This window comes from Solanum verrucosum, unplaced genomic scaffold, assembly GCF_900185275.1.
Source record: "Solanum verrucosum unplaced genomic scaffold, falcon-dt-bn FXZP01000150.1, whole genome shotgun sequence".
Classification (NCBI taxonomy): domain Eukaryota; kingdom Viridiplantae; phylum Streptophyta; class Magnoliopsida; order Solanales; family Solanaceae; genus Solanum; species Solanum verrucosum.
In genome coordinates, this window is record NW_026020371.1 from 2,395,506 (window position 1) to 2,415,091 (window position 19,586).

Below are 19,586 nucleotides of genomic sequence, written 5' to 3' on the forward strand. Positions count from 1 at the left end.
ACAATGTTCAATACTTAAAATGAAAAGAAACATAAGAGAAATGGCAGCCAACTCCTCGAAATCTCTGAGGACTAACTAATCTTCAAACTTGCCTCTACTATAGATCGTAGCCACGAGGATGAGAGTCGGGAACGTCGAACCCTACATTTGGATAAGTAATGTAGGCAAGAGTATGCGTTAGTACAAGAATGCACTAAATATGATAGCTTGCATAAACATCAACATAAACATTAGAGTTAGACAACATAAGTCATAAGCATAATCAATGGACATAATAGATCATATCAACCTATAAGGAATACTTCTTGAACTTCCCTTAAAGCATACTTAGAGAAGACATGGGTAATCCTCCACTAGTCTTACTCATCATAGAAGGTAAAATCAAGCCGTCATCCAAGCTCGTCACCTATCATAACAAATTTAGCTTATGTTTCATACACATGGGGAATCGCCTCTTGCCTTCCTATAAATGCTCATGGGTAGTCACCTCTTACCTTACATATAGGATCATGGGTACTCGCTTCCATGTCCATCATCATATAACACAGGTATTTGCCTCCATGTCATTCTATAAGGAATCATGGGTACTCATCTCCATGTCCTTCATCATAAGACACGAGTACTCGCCTCCATATCTTTTAATAAGGGATCATGGGTACTCGCCTCCATGACTGACATCGTGGTAAGAATGTGCGGAGTCGCCTCTTGTTCAACATAAAGGAATAAGGGAAGTCGCCTCTTATTCTATTCTTAGGAATATGGGGAATCACCTCATATCCTTTTCATTTAGAGGTCATGGGTAATCGTCCCTAGCCTCATCAATTTCTTAGTCTTCTACCTTAGATTCATTTTAGGTGAGCAATCCTTTCAACCTAGAATCATTCCTTTTTAGAAAGCCTTCCACATTCATACTTAAAAAATTCAAGTGGGGAACTATCCCTTCCATAACAATTACATCAATAATCAACAATTCATAACATATGCTTCAGTCTCAAAGCAATACCTATCATAATCATCATATATGCTTCAGTCTCAAATCAATACATATCATAATTATCATATATGCTTCACTCTCAAACCAATTCTTAATCTACCTTATTCATCCTATAAGAATACATCTAAATCCATAATTTCCCCTTTCATGGATCAAAACCCATTTATATCAATTTCACCTTAGAAACATGGGTTAAGCATGGGTACATTTAAATTCATCCTAAAAATATGTATTCCTATCAATTCATGAATAAACAATCATTTGGATCAACATTCATCAAGACCCAAAAAATTAGAAGAAAACCCTAACTCAAATTGTGGAATTTCTACTTGACAATTGAGAAATCTTAGGGGTTCCATGGATGAAAAGCCATCATACCTTACTATCAAAGCCCACAATTGCATGAGGAATGAAGACTTGACCTTGATCCTGGATCAACTCTCTCTTCTTCCTCTTTTTCTTCAAGTTCTAGAGAGAGAAATATTTTAGAGAGGAGATTTGATCTTATTTTAGGTTCTTGAGAGACTGGTTCTTAAATTGGGGAAATTTGGGAAAAAATGCTTATATTGATCTCTAGATGAAGGGAAAACCGGCATAGTATAGAATTAAATAATCTGAAAAGAATTTTAAGACCACAACTTAAAAATGAAAACAACTCTCGCTGGAGCTCGCCAAAGGCCACTACGTTACTCCCCAAGTGAGCCTTTAGCTTGCCCAAAATTATAGTAAGTCGACTCTTGGATGAGACATCGTATAACCTTTCTAAACCTGATGCTCTGATTACCAAGTTTGTCACGACCCAGAGGTACCTCCTAGATGTAGCATGGCATACAAGACCCTGAGATGCCTCATATAAGCCACTTAGCATTCATAGTCAAGATAATAGAAAATTGATAAAATTTAAAATAATATAAACAACATCAAAGTCTTTAATTGCAAAGTGGAAGTCTAATACTCGTGTCTCAAAAACTATCTAACACAATAGAATCTTGGGACAAAGCCCATACAACAATGTTCAATACTGAAAATGAAAAGAAACATAAGAGAAATGGCGGCCAACTCCTCGAATACTATGAGGATTCACCAATATTCAACCTTGCCTCTACTATAAATCCTAGCCATGGGGATGAGAGTCTGGAACGTTGGACCCTACATTTGGATAAGAAATGTAGGCAAGAGTATGTCTTAGTACAATAATGCACTAAATATGATATCTTGCAGAAGCATTAACATAAGCATAAGAGTTAGACAACATAAGTGAGAAGCATAATCAATGCACATAATAGATCATATCAACATATAAGGAATACTTCTTGAAGTAACCTCAAAGCATACCTAGCTAAAATATGTGTAATCCTCCACTAGTCTTTCTTATCATACAAGGAAAACTCAAGCCATTATCCAAGCTCATCACCTATCATAACATATTTAGCTTATCTTTTATAGACATGGGGAATCACCTCTTGCCTTTCTATAAAGGCTCATGGGTTGTCACCTCTCACCTTATATATAGTATTAAGGGTACTCGCTTCCATGTCCATCATCATATAATACGGGTACTCGCCTCTATGTCTTATATAAGAAATCATGGGTACACACCTTCATGTCCTTTAACATAAGACACAGGTAATCACCTCCATAGGTCGTCCTTCAACATAAGACACATGTGTGAGCATGGCCAAGGGGCCACTGAGGAGGTGACGACTCTAAAGGCCGATATTACTGCACTGAGAAGAGACGTTGACCAATTGAAGTCCACAGACATGTATATAATATTTGAGACGGTGGAGATCCTAGATGTACCAGTTGAGCCTGATATGCCTCCAGCTACCACCAGAGATGATGTTCGAGCTGATGAGGTAGCTGATCCTGAGTTTGAGGCTGAGACAAATGAGGAGATGCTTGAGGTTGCTGAGGAGGCTTCTTACGAGGGCCTTACAGAGACTGAGGAGGCCATGATAGATGTAGTTGTGCAGACATCTTTGGCAGACACTCCTTTGGCAGACACACCTTTGGCAGCTCCTATTGGACCCTCTACATCTGATGTGACTCCGAGAACTGATATCCATATTCTGAGTGTTACACCGAGCATTGATGCCTTGACAGATGGAGCGACTGTTTAGATAGGATTTCCCTTTACCTCGCTCTCTATCTTATTTTATTTACTTTTAAGATATTTTGTTGCATTTGAGGAGAATTGCTTTTGTTTTGTGGTGGGGTGAGGCCCACCTTTTGTGATTATCGTTCTGTGTATATATTGGGTTTTGTGCTATAATTTGTGTTTTGGCACTATTTTTGTGGATGTTTGAGCTTCTGGCTCCTTGTTTTAATTGTAAATGATTTTTGGAACCTTCTGAAAAGTTTGTGCCACATCTTGATTGTGTTTGAATGTAGTTGTTCCCTTGCAAATATGAGTATAAGTTTTGATAAATATCGATGACTTAAATAGTGTTCTCAATCGAACAATAATGAATGTGCGGCTACGATGAGGCCAAATGAAGTTGCATAGATAATATGTGAACTTTTTGCATCTTGTTGTGACTACCCGGTTATCAAATGAGTCTCTTGTGATGATCATTGCGCATTAGCAAAAGTATGGAGTCTTGTTTGATATTTGGTGCCAATGGCTTGTGTGATGAGCTTACCGTGAACCATGTGTGATGACACCTAGAATTTTCCCTATTGGTCCAGTTGACTAAGTGATGCGATCTCTTGAAATGATCTTAGGAAACTTTGAAGAGCGTGAAACAATTTGACATTATGCCTCTTTGTGGCCAACCTTGTGAGTGTGTGATCTTTGCTTGAACACCCTTTGAGCCTTACCCTTTTTCTTGGAAGAAACTTGATGCAAATCGCGACCTCTCTTTATCCATTACCCATAATCCTCATGATTTGTGATTTGTTTGAATAGTCAACTAAGGCCAAAAGCCAAAGTTGGGGATATGGTGAAAAGAGAAGGTAAATCAAGAAATGCAGAGAAGTCCCTTTTGACCCATGGCTTTGAGAAAGATGGAACCCCTCCATAAAAAAAAGAGAAGAAAAGAAAATAAAAACAAAAGGAAAAAGAATGAAATTGTTTAAAATAATGTTGCAAAAGAAAATGGGGTGTCCGATATTCCAAGAAAAGTGAATAATGGGGTGACTTTTGCGCACGAATGATGAAGAAAAGGGAAAGAAAATATTGTTCATACCACATTTCATGAGGATAGCAACCACTGAGCCTAAATGACCATACCTTTACACTCAGTCGCGTTACAAGCCTTGAAAAAACCTTTTTGATCTTGAGTGAGCTGAAACAAGTGTTGATTGGAAAATAAGGGCAAACCTATGGGTGAAGTCATGCATGTGTTCATCTTTGTGAGTGTGAGTGTTGATTGTGATTCTAGAGCTATAAATTATTCAACCATTGTGTGTGAATATGGAATCATCCTTTGTGTGACGACATTTGAGTACCTTTATTGAGCTTGAACTTGCATTTGAAGTAAGTATTTTGAACTTGAGAATCTTTGATAATGGTGAGTCACAACTTGAATATTTTAGTGCACAATTGATCTTTGCATGAGTAAGTTGAGTCTTTTTGTGTGCATTCATGATTGAGTCTTGTGTAGCACTGTTTGAGACATCCTTTTTGAATGGTTGAACTTGAGTTTTACTTGAGGACAAGCAAAAGTTTAAGTTAGGGGTGTCGATGAGTCCACAATTTAGATTCATTTAGGGTTTTATTTGGATAGATTTTGTGTCCTCAAATGCTTAATTTGTGCCAATAACTGATGTAAAATCCTTGATTTCCATGTATGAAGAACGAAGCACAGATACTATTGTGCCAAAAGGAACCAAGCAGCTAAAAGAATGAAGAAAAGAAGGCCTGGTGATCGCCGAGTCCATTGGGCGAGTCGCCGAATGGCCACTATATCGCCTAAAGTTTCAGTGTGCCAAGCTTGAAGGAGAAAATCAATTTGCGAGAGAAAGGAGCAGTCGGCGTGTCGTCGAGTGGTTCCGCGATGTAGTGGGGATCGCCCAAATTTACAGAACTTGAGGATACTGAAGGCCAAAGAAGAAAGGCAATGAACTTCGCCAAAGGGCGGCTCGCCGAGTTGATCGGTGAGCCCGACTTACTGTGCCGAATGGTCCTTCGCAACATATTTTTGGCAACTATAAGTACATTTTCAAACATTATGTTTAGTATCAAATTTATTTTGAACATTCATGAGAGTAATTTTTGAGTTTGAACTATGAGTTTTTGAGATAACTTTTCCTTAGCTTTGAAATATTGAAGTTTTCCATTTTTGAGAAATTGGAAGTGAGTCTTTGAGATTTTTCAGTTTGGACCTTTGTAAAGAGGTAATTAATCTTACCAGTTGATGGAAACACAATTTGGTAACGATTTCTATCTTTTTATGATGTATAGCTAAAACCCCAATTCTTGGGGTGTAATTATGGGTTGATTTAACTTCTGGGTATTGCTAATTGCTAGTTTAAATGTTGTTTAGAAGTGATTCCATTCTGTAATTGTGGTTCAATTTAAAGGGTTGTAGTTGCAAATGCAATTCTACCTTAGTGTTTTTGGCTTGCTCGGGAGAGAGGTTTTAAGACCAAGATTACTGAATTGATGGTCTGTGGGTATTGGGTTGTCATGGGTTCAGCTCGAGAGAGTGAATCCTAAACCCTTTTCCACACATTCAGCTCGAGAGACTGAATGGACTAAAGCGAAGGTTGTTCTTATTTGCTTGCTTGTTGGTATTCGAGAGAAACCAACTTGATTCGGGGTAAATTGTTTGAGAGAAAGTTTATCCCCACTAAAGTCTAGCTTAGTCACTGATTTACAGCTATTTACTAACAGTTGGAATCACCCATTTGTCTATATTGGGCTATAATTCAATCACATCCCAAGTACCTGTCTCATTTCTTGTTAATTCATGTTATTTGTTGTTGTTGTAGCTGATAGTTAAAACCAAAACCCCTTTATTTGGCATTCATGTCACCCCTTAATTTGAATTATGTGTTTACTCGTAAATGACTATTCCTATGGCTACTTGGAACATATTCGTACTTTACTTTTGAATCTTAAACATATACCACTCCATGTGGAATTCGACCCCAACTCATTTAGTTGGGTTATTATACTAACTAGCGATCATTGACATTTAGAATTGGATGAAGTATCCTTGAGACGTTATTCAGTGGCTCATAGTACTCTTTCCTTACTAGACTTAGTTATTTTTGGTACCTATTAGGCTTATGGGGGCCGTTCGAGTTTTATTTAAATTTGCACATGAGTGTACCTTCTTGGGTTTTGGGGTCAACTTAAATTTAGTTTAGGTGTATTTAGATTTACTTTCGGTATGCTGGTGTGCTTTCTTCTTTATACCCGCTTTGACTTATGTGTCCCTCTAGATTCTATCTTTTCAGATGATTCTTACCTTTCCTGCTCAGTCAGCCTATGATGCCTACTAAGTACCTTTGTGTTGGTACTTATGCTATACTCTGCATTTTTCGTGATGTATGTCCTAGTACCAGCAACCGATGGTGATCGTTAGTGCCATCATTTGCATTTTACGGATATTGGAGATGAGGCTGAGTATTTGGTGCCCTGGATCAACCTGTCTCCTTCTATACTCATGTTAGCCAGTCTTTTGCGTTTTCGATGGCGTGTTGTTGTCAATTTTTGGGACGTGTATTTATTCATATCATAAAAGCTTTGTACCCGGGACATCCAGGTTCTTAGAGGGTTTCTATTGTTTATAGTTTTCGCTTTGCTTCCGTTGCTATTTTTTTTTATTGTTATTGTTATTTTCTAGTTAGTTCTACCCTAGCACCATTACTTGTGGTTTTGGGTAAGGGTTGGCTTACCTATAGGCGGGTTATAGTAGGTGTCATCATGAATCGGGAAGTCGAGTCGTGACATCACATTTCAGGTTAAGTTTAGAATATAGTTGTTCAATTGTAATTAAATATATATACATATCAAAGTAAATATTTTATATTTGTTAGTTTAATGTGAATACACTTAAAAAGAATTTCCCTAAAAGTAACTATCAGTCAAACTATAATTATAGTTAAAATTGTTAGTTTGACTGTTATTATGTTTGTATTCCTAAAATAACTACTAGTCAAACTTCAATATTACTACAATCCTATCCCTTCTATCCCACCCCCACTATATATAACCCTCTCTCCCTACAAGTTTTTATCAAGTAAACGCAAGACCCCATTCTCCCATTTATAATATCTCATTGATTTAATACAATGGAAACATCGAAGAAAACAGGTATGATCAAGCGTCGATGGAATTCTGAAGAGGATGAACTATTGCAGAAGCTAGTGAAGGAACATGGAGCAGAGAACTGGTCTCTTATTGGCCAATTGATTTCAGGTCGATCTGGAAAATCGTGTAGGTTCCGGTGGTGTAATCAGCTTAATCCTCAGGTGGAGCATCAACCTTTCAATCTTGAAGAAGATAATACTATTATTAGAGCTCAAGCCAAATTAGGTAACCGATGGGCTAAGATTGCTCGTTTGTTACCAGGTCGAACAGATAATGCGATAAAAAATCATTGGAATTCCACCCTTAAACGGAAGCGCGCTTCGATGTCAGAAGATTTGACATTGGAAAATCCTCAACATCCGTTGAAGAAATCATTGAGTATCGGGGAGGGTAAAAATCTAGGTATTCCATGTAGATCTGATCAGAGCAATTTAGGTTTTGATAGGTTCCCTCAGTTGTGTCTGTATCCGCACATTGCCCTATTGGGTCGAATTTCACCTCTTTCAGCATTTTCACCTGTAATACCCGATCCATTAGTATTTATGAGTCCACCAAGTTTTGATTTAAGCAATTTGGGTTTATCTAGGTGCCCTCAGTTTAGTCTTTATCCGCCTGCTACACTAGGTGAAATTTTGCCTAATTTATCAGTTTCACCAATAATGCCTGAACCATCAACATCTCTGAGACTATGTGTATCTGATAGGAACAATTTAGGTTTATCTAGGTTACCTCAGTTGATTCTTTATCCGCCCAGTGCCCCACTAGGTGAAATTTTGACTATTTCATCATTTGCACCAATAATCCCTGATCCATCAACAGATCTGAGTCTCTCTTTACCTGGATTTAGGTCTACCAAGTACTTGAATCCAGTGAATCAAATAGAGCAAATTAGTCAAACAACACCTATATCGGCATCTAAGCCGACTTCATCGAATTTTATGCCCCAAATTTCAATAACTCAGAGTGGAAATGTTGGTCGCAAATATGGAGATACTATTGTTGAGCCCAATTTTTTTGATAGATTTGCAACACATGATACGAAAAGAAGTTAAAAGTTATATGTAAGAGCTGGAGAATAAAAGGGTTTCAATGAACACAGAAGAAATAAGGGATGTTATTTTTAACACCATTTGCGTTAGAAAGATTAAGTAAATGTTGAATAGGGATAGGAAAAAAATCAAGATATCACAATTATTATTTTCTTTAATCCTTAGTTGATGTTTTTATAGTATCTCATTAGACTTTTTTAGGAATGTAGGTCAAAATAAAGAGAAAATATCTATATTTATTAAAGTGTATTAAAGCCCCAATAACCCTCACGCTCACCTCCACCCATCTCTCTAGTCCCAAAAAAGTAGAAACAAAATAGAATTGAATAAGAATTTTTAATTATTATTTTTATGAAATTGATCATTTTATTATTGGAGGTGTTGTTATTAATATAGTTTTTCCTTTGATCCTTTTTAAATTTAAATTTAACCATCAAAATCATCATTTTAAGTTTTTGATTAACTAATTGTTATTTGAGGTGGTATCAAAAGAAAATTAATATGTGGTTTGTTTTTTGGTTATCTCTAGTAACAACCATATTAAAATTGATGATGTTTTTTTTAAAAAATTTAGAAATAATTTAATTTTAAACTTTTTATCATTATTACACCATTAAAATGATCTACAGTCACACACTACTGTTAATACCTAATTAAGTTTTTATTAACTATATAACACAAATACAAAATTATTTGTTGAATTATTTTAATAAATAATTTAAAATACAATAAATATTAATTATAACCTAAAAGGAAGTTAATTAAGTAGCTAACATAAACTAACGGTAAAAAAAGACTTGTTTTAATAAATAGTTAAAAAGACTATAAATATTAATTCTTCTTCTTGCATACTGCTTAATTCTCAAGTTCTATCTAATTTATAAATCATTTGATGAACTCCAAGGTGCAAGGAGATCATTCTCAAAGTGTTGTTAATGAGTGAGACTTATTTTACTAGGATGTTTAACTTGATTTTGAAGGGCGTATAACTATTTTTTATGGAGATATTGTCAATCCATAATATACTACACTTTTTTTTGGTAATGTCGTGTATTTTGACACCATATATCAAACATATAAGTATCATATGTTTTATGCATCATTTATTTGAATAAATAATCATGGATAAAATATAATTTTTGATTGTGCTTTTTATTTGAAGCTTCATACGGTTATTCTTGACATTTTAAAAGTCAATGGAAAGTAGTACCCCACATATTATAACTAACGAAGCTTGAGCAATGGCAATTACCATTAGGGAAATGATGTCGAGCATTAGACATAAATTGTGTCAGTGGCACGTACCTCGCAATGCCCCATCTCATTTAAATTCACTCAAAAATCATAAAGTTTCTTTATTTTTTTTAACAAATGCATATATGAATGTAATATTTTATGAAGAAACATGAAATATGATGCTTACAATATACAATATTGAACAACACGGTTGGTTGGCTAATTTTTATAATATTCAACACATTTGATCAACAACTATTAATGAACATGTGTTTAGTGATAGATTAAAAAAGACATCTCAAATTACTAATCTTGTACTAAATGAATTTGGAAATTCAAGCATAGTAAAGCCCCAAAATGTCCGTAGTCCATATCAGACCTTGAAAAGTTCCCAAAAAAGTCCATATCAGACGTTCAAAAGTACATAATTTTCTACGTTTTAGGGACACCATCTAGGGGAAATAAAAGGAACCACAGATCGTAGGTGAGATTCATGGACCAATTTCAGAGAATTTATGAATTTGGTATGAGAATTATGACTATTGTTTGTAGGGCTTAAAAGCTTTAATAGATCATAGACAAGGTTCGTAGATCAAAGTTCAGAAACACGGAATCTTCCTTGAGTTTTAAGGGCATGGTATATGGGTCGTAGAATATTTATAGATAGTTGTTTGGTACGCTGATCAAAGTTCTGAAACTCCTAAGTTAGCCTGATTTGTAAGATACATTTTATGGCTCGTAGATTAATCTATGGATCGTAGTGTAATGATCTGGCCCAATCGTGAGTAGGCCAATAGTGAAGAGTTTGGGCCATAAAACAATTCAGGTAGTGTCTTAAATTTGTGTTGATTAGGTCTGCCTTAGATGGAATTTGGGATTGGTGAGGTCTAGGGCCATCCAACAATGGATGTGGTGTAATGTTGATGTTTTGTTGAGATATACTTGTATCCAAGACATTAAGGACTCCATAGGGGCTTTTAGAATCAAATTTGGTAGGTAAAACCCCCATAATTGATATTTGTGTGAAATGTATGTGTTGGGACGTCAAGGAAAATGGTTGTGTTGTAAAAAAATGATTTTTTCAGACTTTTGGGACTCTAATGTTTCATCGAGCCTACTAAAGCATGAGGTATCCTGCTATAGAAATGCTTAGACTTCTATAGAGGGGCAAAATGGGTTTGAGTGCTGAAGTATCCCCTAAACCCCTATTTTTTTCTGATTTGTGTTCTTAGACTTGGGAGGGGCAAATTTTGGTTGTTTCCACTTAATTTTCCAAGAAAATCACCGGTAGAGGCAAAATTATTACTCCCCATCCTTTTACATTGATTATTAAGCCTTATAATCTTGATTATTGAGGGTTTTGACATGATTCCATGGTGAAAAAAAGCCTTAAGTTGGGGAAGTTGATCATACTTAGCATTCACAGTCAAGATAATAGAAAATCGGTAAAATTTAAAACAATTTCAACAACATCAAAGTATTTAATTGCAAAGCGGAAGTTTAATACTCTTGTCTCAAAAACTATCTAATACAATAGAATCTTGGGACACAATCCATACAACAATGTTCAATACTTAAAATGAAAAGAAACATAAGAGAAATGGCGGCCAACTCCTTGAATTCTCTGAGGACTAACTAATCTTCAAACTTGCCTCTACTATATATCGTAGCCACGAGGATGAGAGTCGGGAACATCGAACCCTACATTTGGATAAGAAAGGTAGGCAAGAGTATGCGTTAGTACAAGAATGTACTAAATATGATAGCTTGCATAAACATCAACATAAACATAAGAGTTAGACAACATAAGTCATAAGCATAATCAATGGACATAATAAATCATATCAACCTATAAGGAATACTTCTTGAAGTAACCTCAAAGCATACTTAGAGAAGACATGGGTAATCTTCCACTAGTCTTACTCATCATAGAAGGTAAACACAAGCCATCATCAAAGCTCATCACCTGTCATAACATATTTAGCTTATCTTTCATACACATGGAGAATCGCCTCTTGCCTTCCTATAAAGGCTCATGGGTAGTCGCCTCTTACCTTACATACAGGATCATGGGTACTCTCTTCCATGTCCATCATCATATACCATGGGTATTTGCCTCCATGTCATTCTATAAGGAATCATGGGTACTCATCCCTATGTCTTTCATCATAAGACACGAGTACTCGCCTCCATATCTTTTAATAAGGGATCTTGGGTACTTGCCTCCATGACCAACATCATGATAAGAATGTGTGGAGTCACCTCTTGTTCAACATAAAGGAATAAGGGTAGTCGCCTCTTATTCTATTCTAAGGAGTATGGGGAATCACCTCATATCCTTTTCATTTAGAGGTCATGGGTAATCGTCCCTAGCCTCATCAATTTCTTAGTCTTCTACCTTAGATTCATTTTAGGTGAGCAATCCTTTCAACCTAGAATCATTCCTTGTTAGAAAGCCTTTCACATTCATACTTAAGCAATTCAAGTGGGGAACTATCCCTTCCACAACAATTACATCAATAATCAGCAATTCATAACATATGCTTCACTCTCAAAGCAATACCTATCATAACTCAAATCAATACATATCATAATCATCATATATGCTTCACTCTCAAACCAATTCTTAATCTACCTTATTCATCTTATAAGAATACATCTAAATCCATAATTTCCCTTTTCATGGATCAAAACCCATTTATATCAATTTCACCTTAGAAACATGGGTTAAGCATGGGTACATGTAAATTCATCTTAAAAATATGTATTCCTATCAATTCATGCATAAACAATCATAACCCAATCATTTGGATCAACATTCATCAAGACCCAATAAATTAGAAGAAAACCCTAACTCAAATTGTGGAATTTCTACTTTTCAATTGAGATATCTTAGGGGTTCCATGGATGAAAAGCCATCATACCTTACTATCAAAGCCCACAATTGCATGAGGAATGGAGACTTGACCTTGATCCTAGCTCAACTCTTTCTTCTTCTTCTTTTTCTTCAAGTTCTAGAGAGAGAAATATTTTAGAGAGGAGATTTGATCTTATTTTAGATTCTTGAGAGACTGGTTCTCAAATTTGGGAAATTTGGGGGAAAATGCTTATATAGATCTCCAGATGAAGGGAAAACCGGCATAGTATAGAATTAAATAATCTGAAAAGACGTTTAAGGCCACAACTTAAAAATGGAAACAACTCTCGCTGGAGCTCGCCAAAGGCCACTTGTTGACTCCCCAAGTGAGCCTTTAGCTCGCCCAAAATTATAGTAAGTCGACTCTTGGATGAAGTCAATAAGGCGATGGGGAGGGCACTTTGGTGACTTGTCGAACGAAACGGCGAGCTCAACTTAGCTCGCCTAATATTCCAGAATAGTGGACGCTGAGATCAGACCAAAAGGAGAGCGGGGTTCCACTTGGTGGATCGCCAAGTCACTCGGTGTTCATCCCCTACTTCGCCGAGTCGGCTAATGAAAGGAATATTTTTCCATTCTCTGAATCTGAGGTTTACATTATCTCCCCCTTGGGAACATTCATCCTCGAATGAGATTCTAGGCATATTTGAAATGAAAATACTCAAGACGAGCAGTCCATCATGCATGAAATCTTATCAAAATGCATAAAACCAAGGAAAAAAACATCAACTCCACGTTAACAATACTCAATGCTCCATAAGGAGGTTAGCAACTAGACATAACAACCCAATATGAATGAAAGTTCAAGATTTCTCATATTCAAGAAGGAACTACCATCTCCAAGCTAAAAGCATACTCAACATCATCTCATGGAGCCTATATGCAGCTCATACACAAAATCATAGCTAAAGCATGTTCAACAATTCATCTCATGGTGTCTATAGGAAACTCATACTCAATGCACAACAGCATGAGGAAAATCTATCATGTAAACTCATTTTCTTTCAAAACACAAAATTTTCAAGAACATGCATAAAATAAGAAAATCATGGGAATATCTAAAACAGATGACACCAAAAAAAAAAAGTAAACCATGAGGAACTTATTACCTCAAGCTAGAGTAGGAGTAGAAGGAAAAAGATGAGGATATCAAGAAATCATATCTGCCTTGGCATCCCAAGCAGCACCCTTAATTAAATGATTCTTCCACAATACTTTCACGAAAGCAACTTACTTGTTTCTCAACTTCTTAACTTGCCGGTCTAGAATCTCTACCGGAATTTCCTCATAAAAAATATTTTTATCAACTCCCAAACCTTCTAAGGGAACCATAGATGTCGGATCTCCAAAACACTTTTTCAACGTGGAGACATGGAAAACCGAATGCATGGATGCCAAATTATTAGGCAAATAAAGCTCAGAAGCCACCTTACCAACACGTCTCAAAATCTAAGATGGGCCTACATAACGGGGACTAAGCTTTCCTTTCTTCCCAAATCTCATTACACCTTTTATGCGTATGATTTTTAACTAAACCCAATCATGAACATTAAAATCAAGATCTCTTCTTCTAACATAGGCATAGGACTTTTGTCGACTTTGGGTTGTTATTAACCATTCTCTAATAAGTCAGACCTTTTCCATAGACTTATGAACTAACTCGGGCCCTATCAAGGCAACCTCACTAACCTCAAACCAACCTATAAGATATCTACACCTCCTACCATAAAGAGCTTCAAATGGAGCCAAACCAATACTAGAGTGATAATATTATAAGCAAAGTCTATCAATGGCAAGTGACCATCCCAATTTCCCTTGAAATTGATGACACATGCTCTCAACATATCTTCCAAAGTTTGTATAGTTCACTCCGCTTGCCCATTGGTTTGTGGATGAAAAGCTATGCTAAGCTTAACTTTAGTGCAAAGACCTTTTTGGAAAGACTTCCAAAACTGAGAAGTAAACTGAGTACCTTTACCGAAGATAATGGACAAGGGTACTCCATGCAACTTACCATTTCCCTCAAATATAACTTAGCATACTCTTCCGCTGAGTAAGAAACTTTGACGGGAATGAAATGGGTCGATTTCATCATTCGGTCCACTATAACCCAAATATATTCATATTGTCACCGAGTACGAGTGAACTTAACTATGAAGTCCATATTCAAATCTTCCCACTTCGAAGTAGGAATACTAATGTATTGGGATAAACTTCTCGATTTCGGATGCTCAACTTTCACTTGTTGGCAATTTAGACACTTAGCCACGAATCCTGCAATATCCTTCTTCATCCCATTCCACAAATAGACCTCCCGTAAAATCACGGTACATCTTGGTGGCTCCCAGGTGAATGGAATACCGGGAACTATGGGCTTCTAACAAGATTTGTTTCCTCAAGTCATCGACATTCGGAACACACAAACAACCTTGATATCTAAGCACACCATTTCCCCTTGGGAGAAAGCCTCAACGGATTTCTTAAGCACCGCTTCTTTCAATTCAACCAAAATTGGATCAAGACCTTGCTTAGCTTTCACATCCGCCATAAAAGATGACTCAAAACCATTGTGAACCGTAACACCACACTTGGTGGAGTCCACTATCTGAACACCCAATCGGGCCAATCTATGAACATCTTAAACCAACTTTTTCTTACCTTCTTCAATATGAGCAAACTACCCATAGACAACTGACTAAGAGCATCCGCCAGCACATTTGCCTTACCGGGGTGATAGAGAACACTCATATCATAATCCTTAATTAACTCAAGCCACCTCCTTTGGCAAAGATTCAGATCCTTCTGATAAAACACATATTGTAGGCTCTTGTGGTCGGTGCACACATCCGCATGAACACCACACAAATAATGCCTCCAAATCTTTAAGGCAAAAACCACCGCCACTAATTCAAGATCATGGGTAGGATAATTCTTCTCATGAATCTTAAGTTTTCTTGAAGCATAAGCAATAGCTTACCGATTTTTCATGAGCACTCATCCTAACCCAATTTATGAGGCATAACGTTAAACAACAAAACCAAACATTCCTTCCGATAAAGTTAACACCAGAGCAGAAGTAAGTTTATCTTTCAATTCTTGAAAAATCTTATCACATAATTTGGACCATATAAACCTGGCCTTCTTTGACTCAAATCTTTCAATGTCCAATCAAAGAAAACCCCTCAACAAATCTTCTGTAATAACCAGCTAAACCCAAGAAATTTCTAATATCCGAAGGGGTTAGAGGTCTAGGCCAACTCCTGACCACATCCGTCTTCTTAGAATCTACCTCAATTCCCTCACTTGAAATAATATGACCAAGGAAAGCTACAAACATTAGCCAAAACTCACACTTACTAAACTTTGCAAAAAGTTGTTGTTCCTTAAGAATTTGCAACACGATCCTCGAATGATCAATATGCTCATTCTCACTTCTAGAATAGATAAATATACCATCAATGAACACAATAACAAACATGTCAAGGTATTGTCTAAAATCCTTATTCATCAAATCCATAAACACCCCTGGAGCAATAGTCAACCCAAATGACTTTACCAAAAACTAATAATGACAATACCGGGTTCTTAAAGTCATTTTCATAATATCATCATCTTTCACCTTCAATTGTTGATAACCCGACCTAAGGTCAATCTTAGAAAAATAATTCACTCCTTGGAGTTGGTCAAAAATATCATCTATTCTTGGAAGATGATACTTATTCTTAATGGTCACCTTGTTCAATTGCCGATAGTCAATACACATACAAAGTGAACCATCTTCCTTCTCAACAAACAAAAATAGAGCACCCTATGGAGACATACTCGGTCAGAAGAAACCCTTATCCAAAAAATCTCTTAATTGTTCCTTTAATTCCTTAAGTTCTACAGGAGCCATTCTATAAAGAAAAATAGAAATAGGTTGCGTATCTGGGAGAAGGCCAATACCAAAATATATTTCCCTTTCTGGAGGAATACCGGGTGGATCATCTGGGAACACTTTCGGATAATCATTAACACTCAAAAGTAGGTGTTCTGGAATCCATATCCCTTCCCCTAAATATATGGTACATGCAACCATTATAAATCATCATCCTAGCTTTAAGACAAGAAATAAACTGACTCATAGGCATACAATTTCCCCATTCCACTCTAGGATAGGCTCATTCAGAAACAAAAATCTGACTACACGGGTTCTAAAATCAATAGAAGCATAACAAGACTGCAGTCAACCCATACCAAGGATAACATCAAAATCTAGCATATCAAGCTTTACCAAATCAACAAGAGTAACTCTATGGGAAAAGGAAATGGGACACTTTCTATAGTAGCCATAATAGAATCACCAATAGGAGTAAAGACAGAAAAAAGATCTAACAACACAGCAGGAAGCACATCAAATCTCATAGCCACATATGGCATCACAAAAGACAAGGTAGCACGGGGATCAAGTAAAGCATAAACATCCTATTGAAAGACTTTTGATAGACCGATAACAACATTGGGAGAACCATCTTGTTCACCACGAGTCTGAAGTGAATAGAACCAATATTGCTTGGGAGCACTTGTACCGAACCACTTAGACTGGATGAAGGATAGGGTTGAGTTCTAAAATGACTATCCACCTCATTCTTAGCAACCGAAGGACAATTCCTTATCCTTTGGTCCATCTTACCACAACCAAAACAAGTATTGGAACGCGCTAAACATTTACCTTCATGATTTCTTCCACACTTAGCACAATTTGGCAATGAAGACCCACTACCACCTCCTTGAGTTTTAGGGTTAGACACCTTATCCTTGTTGAACCTACGAGCATTAGAGGAACATTGTCCAGAAAACCTTTGTCAATACCTAGGACGACCATTTCCATCTAACATAGCATGAGAGAAATTGCCCTCACCAGTTCTACACCTCTTGGTCTCCCTAGACATTTCCTTAAGTTTCTCATCGTCAATATGTTGGGTGTGAATCATAAGATGAGAAATATATGTCATGGACAAGCATAGCCGTACGACACTCTTTCACTACCAATTCGAAAACACCCGAAATGAACTTGCTCATCCTTACCCTAGAGTTAAAAATAATAGAAGGAGCATATTTCGACAATTGAGTGAACCTCAAAGCATATTCTTTCACATTCATGTTTCCTTGCCAGAGATTAATAAACTCAAGCAGTAGTTCCTTTCTCATCTCAAGAGGAAAGAATCTATCAAGAAAATTGGACTTAAACCTTTCCCATTGAAGGGGACCTGCATCTACCAGTCTTGCTTCCTTTCATCAGTTGAGCCAAATTTGAGCAACACCCTTAAGTTGATAAGTGGCCAATTCCTCCTTTTCCACCTGAATCTCTCCCATAATAGTCAAGACCTTGTAAACCTCATGAATGAACTCTTGAGGATCTTCCTCAACCCTAGAACCATAGAATTCTGGAGGATTGATCCTGGTGAAGTCCCTCACTCTAGATGTCGTTGTTCCCACATTTGGGTTCATGGGTACCACAACCTCAATATTGGCTTGGGCCGTAACGACTTGAGCCAACACTTGAAAAGCAGTCCTAAACTCGGAATTAGTCACTTGCTCGGCCAAAGGGTCAATCGGAGCTTGAGGAGTTTGAGGATGAGCTCCTTGACAAATCTTTTCTCCTTCAGTCCTTCTAGAAAAAGCTCTTCAAGTACTAATATCTTGTAGACCATCGGATAAGGATTATGAGAGACACTTTATAGAGTTACACTCTATCGCACAACTTAGAGTAATGAAGAATTGAACTTTCCTAAACATCTTGTAGCCTCTCATTCATAAATTTGGCGCGCTTCACACTCATGAACAAGACTCTACTAGATGTGGTTTTGAGACATCGTATAACCTTTCTAAACCTGATGCTCTGATTACCAAGTTTGTCACGACCCAGAGGTACCTCCTAGATGTAACATGGCATACAAGACCCCGAGACGCCTCATATAAGCCACTTAGCATTCATAGTCAAGATAATAGAAAATCGGTAAAATTTAAAATAATATAAACAACATCAAAGTCTTTAAATGCAAAGCGGAAGTCTAATACTCGTGTCTCAAAAACCATCTAACACAATAGAATCTTGGGACAAAGCCCATACAACAATGTTCAATACATGCAACCATTAGAAATCATCCTCCTAGATTTAAGACAAGAAATAAACTAACTCATAGGCGTACAATTTCCCCCTTCCACTCTAGGATAGTCTCATTCGGAAACAAAAATCTGACTACACGGGTTCTAAAATCAATAGAAGCATAACAAGACTGCAGTCAATCCATACCAATGATAACATCAAAATCTAGCATATCAAGCTCTACCAAATCAACAAGAGTAACTCTATGGGAAAAGGAAATGGGACACTTTCTATAGTAGCCATAATAGAATCACCAATAGGAGTAAAGATAGAAAAAAGATCTAACAACATATCAGGAAGCACATCAAATCTCATAGCTACATGTGGCATAACAAAATACATGGTAGCACCGGGATCAAGTAAAGCATAAACATCCTATTGAAAGACTTTTGATATATCGATAACCACGTTGGGAGAACCATCTTGTTGACCACGAGTCTGAAGTGAATAGAACCTATATTGTTTGGGAGCACTAGTACCGAACAACTTGGACTGGATGAAGGATAGGGTTGAGCCCTACAATGACTATCCCCCTCATTCTTAGCAACCGAAGGACAATTCCTTATCTTTTGGTCCATCTTACCACAACCAAAATAAGTATTGGAACGCGCTAAACATTTGCCTTAATGATTTCTTCCACACTTAGCACAATTTGGCAATGAAGATCCACTACCACCTCCTTGAGTTTTAGGGTTAGACACCTTATCCTTGTTGAACCTACGAGGATTAGAGGAACCTTGTCCAGAAAACCTTTGTCGATACCTAGGATGACCATTTCCATCGAACATAGCATGAGAGAAATTACCATCACTAGTTCTACACCGCTTGGTCTCCCTAGACATTTCCTTAAGTTTCTCATCTTCAATATGTTGGGTATGAATCATAAGACGAGAAATATTAATGTCATGGACAACCATAGCCGTACGACACTCTTTCACTACCAATTGGGAAACACCCGAAATGAACTTGCTTATCCT

General features: G+C 36.9%; 2 protein-coding genes across 2 annotated transcripts in view; both read left to right on the top strand.

The window, feature by feature from the left end:
* The window catches only part of LOC125838361 (protein TONNEAU 1a-like), a 1,213,107-nt gene that overhangs the window by 183,381 nt on the left and 1,010,140 nt on the right, over positions 1–19,586 (top strand). The window lies entirely within an intron of this gene.
* On the top strand, positions 7,241–8,311 carry LOC125838410 (transcription factor MYB44-like). The gene has a single exon (XM_049517473.1). The coding sequence runs from the start codon at positions 7,241–7,243 to the stop codon at positions 8,309–8,311; it is 1,071 nt and encodes a 356-aa protein (XP_049373430.1).